Genomic DNA, 10,761 nt, shown 5'->3' on the forward strand with positions numbered 1-10,761 from the left:
CAGGCAGTACATTATAGATGCTAACCACTCACTGTATACAAATTGCCTTTTTTCATTTGAATGTCTTTAAATTTATGAAGGGGTTTGATAGGATAGACACGGAGAAACCATTTCTACTTACGGACAAGCCCAGAACGAGGGGGCTATCAATATTAGACATTCAGAAAGAAAACCAGTTGAGAATTCAGAGAAATGGGAGATTGTGGAACTCGCTCTCACACGGCATGACCAAGGGGAAGAGTGTTGAGTGATAAACACACGAGGGAGAAAGGAATGGGAGGATATGTTAGTAAGGGGGATGGAGGCGCAGAATGGACTATTTCTGTACCATATATTCTATGTGGATAAATTCAACAGATCTTTAGTACATAAAAGAAGGTTTCAGGCACTTAGTGCTTTTAATAATTATAGACCAGTAACTCTGCTCTTTCATAAACAGTTGCCAATCAGACTAGCCATATCGTGATATCTCCATACATGTAACTTTAATATTTAAATATATACAGAGCATCTGCTCACTCAGCAGGGCTGCAGGCAGTTCACCCATTTTTGCAGTGAAGGCTATTTTCTGTTGAACCTGCTCTTGGTGTCGGAGAGGGACATTGCTTTTCTCCACAGCGAGGCTCCTGGGTGTTTAAGGTCCAGCTCCCACCCCGAGGGAAGCAACTCTGCATTTGTCCTAGGGCCTGGAACTCAAAGCTCTGAGCATCACTCTGTCCCTCAGGCCTCTTTGTTACTGTTCAGAAAGTACAAGCTGTAAATTAGCACCAGAAACACGACAGCCAGAGCACCTCAATAGTACAATAAGCCTGCGATTCAAACTCAGTTGGGAAAAGTGGCCCTGTCTAGGTTTTAATTGCACAGACCTGGGGTGAGGTGACAATTTGGAGAAACAGGTCATGTGGATTGTGTCTGTAATACACTCCATGTGATCAGTTCCTCTTTACTCCAATACTGTCCAATGATGAGCATGGCCTTCAGCAATCAGTGTGTGGTTCTGTCTGTTCTGTGACCATACATCGCCCCAGCCCTCGGATTCACAACCAGGCCATTCGGCCCAGCTGCTCCCTGCTGGTGCTTGCACACAGATTCTTCTCCTCTTCAACTCACCCCCACCATCACATCCCTCTGTTCCTTTCTCCCTTTACCCAGCCTTTCCCTTAAACAAATTGACAATATTCTCTTTGATCACTCTCTCTGGCGGCGTGTTCCACGTTCTGCCCACTTTTCTCCTGAATTCCCAACTGGATTTATTAGTGACTGTCTTATATGCATGGTCCCCTTGTTCTGGTCTCTCGCTCGAGACAGGAAACGGCTTCTCTGTGTCTACCCAGAGAGGGTGATCAAGGAGAATATTGTCAATTTGTTTAAGGGAAAGGCTGGGTAAAGGGAGAAAGGAACAGAAGGATATGATGGTGGGGGCGAGTTGAAGAGGAGAAGAATCTGTGTGCAAGCACCAGCAGGGAGCAGCTGGGCCGAATGGCCTGGTTGTCAATCAGAGGGCTGGGGCAATATGTGGTCACAGAACATACAGAATCCTTTCATAACCTTAACGTCCTCTGTCAATCCAGTCTTCGGTCTTCTCCCCACAGGATAAGGATGCCCTCTCGGAATTGCAAACTGGCAACATGAATAAGTACAATTTGGTGCATCCTACTTGCTCCTGTTCCTAGGCATCCATTAAATGTACAGCAAATTGCCCGACCACAGTGGCCTGCTCATTTCTGTGCATCGGAACTGGTTTTTTAAATGAACTAACTGCAGTTCTGTATAACTACACGTTGCAAACTTTACATCCAATGGATGCAGCTACCCTTTGCCCTAAGAAAATCAAAAAGATTTCCACACTAACCCTAAACCCATCGTATACTCTTTCATCAGATAACTGTTAAAAAAACAAGATGGACTAAGTCTTATTGCATGTCAATGTCTGTTGTCACCTCCCATCCGGAACTGTACCATTGACCCATGAATAAGGAAATAACTTCCTCTCAGACACCACATTTCACAAACTCCAGGCACTGCTAAGTTCTGTTACAGTCAATGATGAGCGCTATAAAATGTTGCAATGTGAAGAAACTAGCAGCCAATAATGACTGATCAGAACTTAAAATGTGTTGCTGGAAAAGCGCAGCAGGTCAGGCAGCATCAAAGGAGCAGGAGAATCGACGTTTCAGGCATGAGCCCTTCTTCTCCTGCTCCTTTGATGCTGCCTGACCTGCTGCGCTTTTCCAGCAACACATTTTTAAGCTCTGATCTCCAGCATCAGCAGTCCTCACTTTCTCCAAAATGATTGAACAGTCTGTGTTTAGTCATAGAATCACTGGTGTGGAAACAGGCCATTTGGCCAAACCAGTCCACACCGACTCTCGGAAGAGCATCTCACCCAGACTCATCTCCTCCCCGTCCCCCCCTCCCCCAAACACCCTATCCCTGTAACCCTGCGCTTCCCATGGCTAATCTACCTAACCTGCACATCCTTGGACCCTATGGGGCAATTTAGCATGGCCAATTCACCTAATGTGCACATCTTTGGACTGTGGGAGGAAACCGAAGCACCCGGAGGAAACCCACGCAGACACGGGGAGAATGTGCAAACTCCACACAGACAGTCGCCCGAGGGTGAAACTGAACCCAGCTCCCTGGTGCCGTGAGGCAGCAGTGCTAACCACTGAGACACCGTGCTGCCCTTGTGCTGAGAGAAAAGACTGGGCCCAGAATAATGGGCCAAATCCCATTTGCTGTTCTTCTAATGGTGCAATGGAATCTTTCATGGCCCCCTGAGAGAGGGAGGTAAGGTCCTTTCTAAGAACAGCACTCCCAGATGTCATGGACAGTGCTGAATAAGTGACACCCACCTTCCGGTGATTGGTCTGTGCAACCACATTCACCTCTGTCAGCTCCATCTGGTGACAAAACTTCCACTACAATCTGTGTACGTCTGAAAGACCTGCCACTGGATACAGGAACTGGAGGAGGCCATTCAGCCCCTGTCTGGCAAGACCCTGGCTGATCTGTGATTTTACCCCGTATTCCTTAACTTTCCCCATCATTCTTTAAAGTTAACATTCACAGATTTAAAATTAACAATTGCTCCGGCACTGATGGCCGTTTGGGAAAGAGGAATTTCCAACCTCTTTGTCCCTGAGTGTTGAAGGCTTTCCTCATTTCATTTCTGACAGTGAAAGCTCCAATATGCAGAACTCCCCCCCAACCAAAACCAGTGGAAATAATTTCTCTCTCTGCTCACCTTAATGTCTTTTAAACTTAAATCAAAACATCCCTTAAACTTCTCAATCCGTTAAAATGTAACCCTAAGTTGTGTGATCTCTCCTCGTAATCGAACCCTCAGTGTAGGGAGGAATATAAACTGCTCTCCCTCCAAGGTTGAAATGTCCTTCCATATTGCTGCAGTGCACCCTTCTTGCTCAAGTGACCGAGACGCATCAATTACTTACGTTTTTACAGAGGATGATGCCAACGAGAAGAGCTATAAACAGCTCCACCACACAATACATAAAAAGCAAAATCAATATCAGCATAGGTGATCGCTGTAGAGGGGTAAGGAAAATAACATTGGTCAGTCACAAGCTACTGACAGTAATCCACTTTCTGTTTTAGCTAGAGATACACAATGGAAATCAGATTAAGTTACAACAGAAAATAGGAAGTTATTTTTAAGAAACCACCACCCTGTGAATACTAGCAGAACCAGGTGATGCCATAGGGCTTGTCAAGTCGCCATAGTCTTACCAGACCATAGGGCTGCTCTCTCCTCAGACAGAGAGACAGAGAGAGATGATTGGTGATGATTTAAGCCAAGGGCCACCATTCCTCAGGCGAGGAGATCCTTCATGGAAAGCTCAGCCTCGGGTGATGGGAATTGAACCCACGCTGTTGGCATCATGCTGCGTCACAAATCAGCCATCTAGCCAACTGAGCTAAATGACCCCAATGGGGCTTGTGGGTGGGTGGGAGGGAGTGGGGGATTGCTGAAACAGAAAGGGAAGGCCATTCGGTCCCCTTTTGATGCAATCTCACTACCTCAGCAATCTAGTCAGATGGCATTGGCCTCCCAGGTTGGTGCTGGGGTTTGCCCATTAGCAAATTAACCCGTTGGGTGGGTGAATTCCTTGCTCTTCCTCAGTCCTTCCAAACGTGTTGGAGACTCTGAAAGGGATATGCAGGGGGAGGTTCCACAGTATCATGCTTGTGCATGTGTGGGAAATGTTGCCACAAGGGTAACAAGAAGCCGAGAATGATGCTAGGGGGCTCTCTCTCACACACACACACACTAACAAGTGGTGCAAGATCTGAAGCAAAGGCAGCCCTTACCCATAAGTAGTATCCAGATATCATGGTTGATAGGATGTACGCCACAGCTCCAAGGGCCGCTGCAATCGCACTCACAAAATTAAAGATCATCGCTAACTTTTTCTGAAAATCAATAAAGGCACTGGTGAAGGACTCGAATCCGGCCACTCTCGCATAGATTTTACATCAGCAAGTACACAAACAAAATATCCACATGACTGCAGCTTACAACACAGCAAAGACTACCCAGCTATCCAGATGCACTTAGCCCCTTTAACGCAATCAAAACAGCAGGTCTTCATACAGCTCCTTTTGCTTTGTAAAGGGGTGGTTCACAGAAGGGTACGCCAGACACAAACTTGACCCTGAACTACTAAAGGTGATATTTCAACAAGTGACAAAAAAAATCTGATCAAAGAGTGAAATCCAAGTAGGAGAAGGAGATAAAGAGATTGAGGGAGGGAAATCCAGGGTTGAGGGACAGCAGGCAGGTGAAGGTACAGTAATTGAAAAACAGGATGTTCAAGAAGCAGGAGGTTGCAGGGGTTGGGGACCAGCTTGCAAGGTGGACCACCTTCCCCAGTTACTGGGTTCATTAGGTCCATGACATGGGGGTAGTCCAGCCTCCCAGAAGGTTAGCCTTATGCAGTTACCTGCCACCTCATCACCAATGGGAGGGCCTGACTGCAATCATTTCTGTAGTCTTCCTTGCAAGAAATGAGCAAAAGGAAATCTGATCTGATGAGTCTTCTTCAGGATGCAGTTTTGTTCCATGGAGAGCAAACCGTTTTGAAAGCTATGAGAATACACTTTCGCATCAACCTTCAAGACAGCACAGCACTCCCTCAGCACTGACCCTCCGACAGTGCGGCCCTCCCTCAGCACTGACCCTCCCACAGTGCGGCCCTCCCTCAGCACCCTCAGCACTGACCCTCCCACAGTGCGGCCCGCCCTCAGCACTGACCCTCCCACAGTGCGGCCCGCCCTCAGCACTGACCCTCCCACAGTGCGGCCCGCCCTCAGCACTGACCCTCCCACAGTGCGGCCCGCCCTCAGCACTGACCCTCCCACAGTGCGGCCCGCCCTCAGCACTGACCCTCCCACAGTGCGGCCCGCCCTCAGCACTGACCCTCCCACAGTGCGGCCCGCCCTCAGCACTGACCCTCCCACAGTGCGGCCCGCCCTCAGCACTGACCCTCCCACAGTGCGGCCCGCCCTCAGCACTGACCCTCCCACAGTGCGGCCCGCCCTCAGCACTGACCCTCCCACAGTGCGGCCCGCCCTCAGCACTGACCCTCCCACAGTGCGGCCCGCCCTCAGCACTGACCCTCCCACAGTGCGGCCCGCCCTCAGCACTGACCCTCCCACAGTGCGGCCCGCCCTCAGCACTGACCCTCCCACAGTGCGGCCCGCCCTCAGCACTGACCCTCCCACAGTGCGGCCCGCCCTCAGCACTGACCCTCCCACAGTGCGGCCCGCCCTCAGCACTGACCCTCCCACAGTGCGGCCCGCCCTCAGCACTGACCCTCCCACAGTGCGGCCCCCCCTCAGCACTGACCCTCCCACAGTGCGGCCCGCCCTCAGCACTGACCCTCCCACAGTGTGGTACTCCCTCAGGAGTGACTCCTCTAACAGTACCTCCCTCCCCCAGTAATGACATCCCAGCAGTCAGAACCCCCTCAGCACTGACCCTCCGACAGTGCGGCCCTCTCTCAGCACTGACCCTGTGACATTCAAGCGCTCCTGCAATATGCTCCCTGAGTGAACGTCACCATTAATAATGACACCTAATGGTGCCATTCAAAGGGGGTGTAAACTTAAGCTCTGCTGGCCTTGAGAGGTTGAATACTATACACTGACCCACAGCTGCGGTTTAACAGAGGGTCCACTTGGTGCCTCATGCCGGTGCTCGCTACTGTACTTACCACACGTGGCTCTGGTGAGTCGACATTGAGCATTGTCAGTGCTCCTGAAATCACAAACTGTAACAGGGACAAAGCAACAAAGAGACGGTCAGACTGTTTCTGGCTCCTGCTGTTGGCCAATTGACAGATTTCACTCCATCCAATTCCATATACAATCCACTTTGGAAAGATAGTCACTACTGCTTGGTAACAAGCTGGTTAGATTGCTTTACCAGCAACTTAGACGGACTGGACTAACAATTTGGACATTTCCCCTAAATAAGGGAAAATGGAATGTGAGCAAATTAAACCCTTCCATGGTAATTTTTAATTTGGCAACTCCTGGGCCATGTGCTGTTTGGGGAGATTTACTCAGCCCATTATTCCCCACTTATTGCCAGTTGGAATCACTGGACAGAAAATGCTCTTGCAGAGGGGGAAATCAGCAATTCTCATCTCAGTCCAGACCAACTGACTCCTCATCCCCAGACTGCAACGATCTCCAGTGATTGTTCCAGTGGTTGAGTGGGGTGGGGGGGGGGCTCAGATTTTGCATCGACTAACAAACCTGAGAAAGGCAGTTGTGCATGTGGCAAGGATATAATAACGTGCAAAATGATGCTCTTCATAGCTTAATGAGAGGAAGTGAACAAGAATATTCAGCAATCTATTGTGCCTATGAAACTGAGAAGTTAACAAACCAGAATTCCTGTCCACCAAGGGACCCACAGCCGAATGGCAATGACAAATGGGGCCGCAAAGTATAACGGGACACCAAACGTCAAGTTAATTATTCCCACCATGACCTGTACGACCTGCGGATGAGGCAGAGAGGCAGTTAGACCAGAGAAGCAACGAGTAAAACGACAAATTGATCTTGAAAGACTGAAGTATTGGCAAGGATTCTGAGAAACAGGATTTATGATTACTTGGAAAACCATAGTTTGATTAGAGATCATCAGCATGGCTTTGTGAGGGGCAGGTCATGCCTCACAAACCTGATTGAATTCTCTGAGGATCTGACAAAACACATCGATGGAGGCAGAGCAGTGGATGTGGTGTTTTAGCAAGGCGTTTGATAAGGTTCCCCATGATAGGCTCATTCAGGAAATAAGGAGGCATGGGGTACAGGGAAATCCGGTTGTCTGGACACAGAATTGGCTGGCCCATAGAAAACAGAGGGTGATAGTAGATGGAAAGTATTCAACCTGGAGCTCCACGAGCAGTGGTGCTCTGCAAGGATCACTTCTGGGACCTCTGCCCTTTTTGATTTTTATAAATGGCTTGGATGAGGAAGTGGAAGGGTGGGTTAGTAAGTTTACCGATGACCCGAAGGTTGGTGGAGTTGTGAATAGTGTGGAAGGCTGTTGTAGGTTCCACCGAGACATTGACAGGATGCAGAAATGGGCTGATAAGTGGCAGATGGAGTTCAACTTGGAAAAGTATGAAGTCATTCACTTTGGAAGGTTGAATTTGAATGCAGATTACAGGGTTAAAGGCAGGATTCTTGGCAGTGTGGAGGAACAGGGGGATTTTGGGATCCATATCCATAGATCCCTCAAAGTTGTCACCTAAGTTGACAGGGTTGTTAAGAAGGCGTATAGATTTCCTACAGTGTGGAAACAGGCCCTTTGGCTCAACCGGTCCACACCGACCCTCCGAAGAGTAACCCACCCAGACCCATTCCTCCTAACCAATATTTACCCCTGACTAACCTATACACCCCTGAACACTATGGACAATTTTGCATGGCCATGACCCTAACCTACACATCTTTGGAACATAGAAGGAAACTGGAACACCTAGAGCAAAACCCATGCACACAAGGGGAGAACGTGCAAACTCCACACAGACAGTTGCCCAAGGTTGGAACTGAACCCAGGTCTTGGTGCTGAGAGGCAGCAGTGCTATCCACTGAGTCCTGTGCCACCTCTCTCATTGTGTTGGCTTTCATTAGCAGGGGGATTGAGTTTAAAAGCCGCAAGGTTATGCTGCAGCTTGATAGAGCCCTGGTTAGACCACACTTGGAATATTGTGTTCAGTTCTGGTCACCTCATTATAGGAAAAATGCTTTAGAAGGGGTGCACAGGAGATTTACCAGGATGCTGCCTGGACTCGAGGGCGTGTCTTGTGAAAAAAGATTGGGGGAGCTACGGCTTTTCTCATTGGAATGAAGAAGGAGGAGAGGTGACTTGATAGAGGTGTACAAAATGATGAGAGGGATAAATGGAATGGATAGCCAGAGACTTTTTCGCATGGGGGAAATGTCTATCATGAGGGGGCACAATTTGAAGGTAATTGGAGGAAGGTTTAGTGGAGATGTCAGAGGTAGGTTCTTTAAACAGAGAGTGGTGGATGCATGGAATGCATTGCTGGCAGTCGTAGCAGAGTCCGGTACATTAGGGACATTCAAACGACTCTTGGATAGGCACATGGAAGATAGTACAATGAAGGGTATGTAGGTTAGAGTCAGATAAAACACTGGCACAACATTGAGGACCAAAGGGCCTATACTGATCTATGTTCTATGACATAGATCTTCTCATTTCTCCAAAAGAAAACCAGCTGATCAAGATTTATGCAACTGAAGTTTGAAAGAAATATTCCTTTGAGTTTGTTCAGCACCAATTTGTGCTGGGTCTTTCAACACATCAAAGCACCCTGGTTGTGCCACAGTGACATATTTTCTTGATAGTGGTGCAGGGAGAAGGAACAGTAAATGTGTGCAGAGCAGACTCACACAAACGCTAAATTGTCTGAAACAAAAATAAGAAGTACTGGAGAATCTCAGTAAATCTGACAAGACCTGTAAGAGAGAAACAGAGTTAACACTTCAATACTTGCTCCTCAGAACTGACAAGAGATGGAAACTTTTTTTTTGCTAGTGACAAAAAGGAAAGAGCAAGTGGAGTAGATGGTAAGCATGGCCAGAGCAAAATATGAAGACAGTGACAATGGTCACTCCCTCAGCACTGACCCTCCGATAGTGCCCACTCCCTCAGCACTGACCCTCCGACAGTGCCCACTCCCTCAGCACTGACCCTCCGACAGTGCCCACTCCCTCAGCACTGACCCTCCGACACTGCAGTGATCTCTCGTTACTGACCCTCCGACAGTGCGGCCCTTCCTCAGCACCGACCCTCCGACAGTGCAGCCCTCCCTCAGCACTGACCCTCCGACAGTGCGGTTATCTCTCGTTACTGACCCTCCGACAGTGCGGCGCTCCCTCAGCACTGACCGTCCCACAGTGCGGCGCTCCCTCAGCACTGACCCTCCGACAGTGCGGCCCTCCCTCAGCACTGACCATCCCACAGTGCAGCCCTACCTCAGCACTGACCCTCCGACAGTGCAACGCTCCTTCAGCACTGACCGTCCGACAGTGCGACGCCCCCTCTGTACTGACACTCCGACCATGCGGCAGACCCTCAGCACTGACCCTCTGATAGTGCGACGCTCCTTCAGCACTGACCTTTGACAGTGTAGTGTTCACTCAAACTCACCTTTAAACAATGGGATGCAATGCCAACACTCCCTCATTGCTGAACCTTGAACACTGCAGCACTCCCTCAGTACTGCCGCTTTGACAGTGCAGTTTTCCCTGGGTATCAATGTTCTGATCTATTATCATGTGTATACCTGACATTCTCTGTTACAGAACTTGTCAGGAAGCGTATGTCAGGCACAGACAGCAGCGATCGAATCGATGTTTGTAAGAGTAGAAAGACAGTAGGAGTATACTAAAGAGGTAAATTAGGAGAACAAAAAGGAGGACATGAGATAGCCTTGGCAAGTAGAGTTATGGAGAATCCAAATATAAATATATTCAAGGACAAAAGGGGAACTATGAAGAGAATAGGGCCCCTCAAAGATCAGCAAGGCAGCCTACATGTGGAGCTGTAGGAGGTGGGGAGATACGAAACGAGTATTTTGCATCACTATTTACTGTGGAGAAAGACATAGAAGATACAGAATGTGGAGAAATGGATGGTGACAGCTTAATAAAATGCCTATATTACAGAGGAGGAAGCGCTGGATGTCTTAAAACACACAAAAGTGAATAAATCCCCAGGACCTGATCAGGTGTGCCCGAAAACTCTGTGGGAAACCAGGAAAGTTATTGCTGTGCCCCTTGCTGAGATATTTGTATCATTGATGGTGAGATGCTGGAAGACTGGAGGTTGGCTAATGTGGTGCCACTGTTTAAGAAGGGCGGTAAAGACAAGCCAGGGAACCATAGACCAGTGAGCCTGATCTCGGTGGTGGGCAAGTTGTTGGAGGGAATCCTGAGGGACAGGATGTACATGTATTTGGAAAGGCAAGGACTGATTCGGGATAGTCAACATGGCTTTGTGCGTGGGAAATCATGTCTCACAAACTTGATTGAGTTTTTTGAAGAAGTAAAAAAGGTTGATGAGGGCAAAGCAGTAGATGTGATCTATATGGAGTTCAGTAAGGCATTCGACAAGGTTCCCCATGGGACACTGATTAGCAAGGGTAGATCTCATGGAATACAGGGAAAACTAGCCATTTGGATACAGAACTG

The 10,761-nt window shown here is 48.6% G+C and overlaps 1 protein-coding gene across 2 annotated transcripts in view; it reads right to left on the reverse strand.

The window, feature by feature from the left end:
- Window positions 1-401: 401 nt before the first annotated feature.
- LOC122547403 (membrane-spanning 4-domains subfamily A member 8-like) overlaps window positions 402-10,761 on the reverse strand; it is a 12,134-nt gene continuing 1,774 nt past the window's right edge. For both annotated transcript variants that reach the window (XM_043686028.1, XM_043686029.1), the window contains exons 3-7: window positions 6,920-7,033; window positions 6,240-6,296; window positions 4,336-4,437; window positions 3,459-3,551; window positions 402-736 (exon numbers count right to left, since the gene is read on the reverse strand). In XM_043686028.1, coding sequence (XP_043541963.1) covers window positions 734-736; window positions 3,459-3,551; window positions 4,336-4,437; window positions 6,240-6,296; window positions 6,920-7,033 — 369 coding nt within the window. In that variant the 3' untranslated portion in view covers window positions 402-733. The remainder of the gene's footprint in view (window positions 737-3,458; window positions 3,552-4,335; window positions 4,438-6,239; window positions 6,297-6,919; window positions 7,034-10,761) is intronic.

This window comes from Chiloscyllium plagiosum, unplaced genomic scaffold, assembly GCF_004010195.1.
Source record: "Chiloscyllium plagiosum isolate BGI_BamShark_2017 unplaced genomic scaffold, ASM401019v2 scaf_14957, whole genome shotgun sequence".
Taxonomy (NCBI): Eukaryota; Metazoa; Chordata; class Chondrichthyes; order Orectolobiformes; family Hemiscylliidae; genus Chiloscyllium; species Chiloscyllium plagiosum.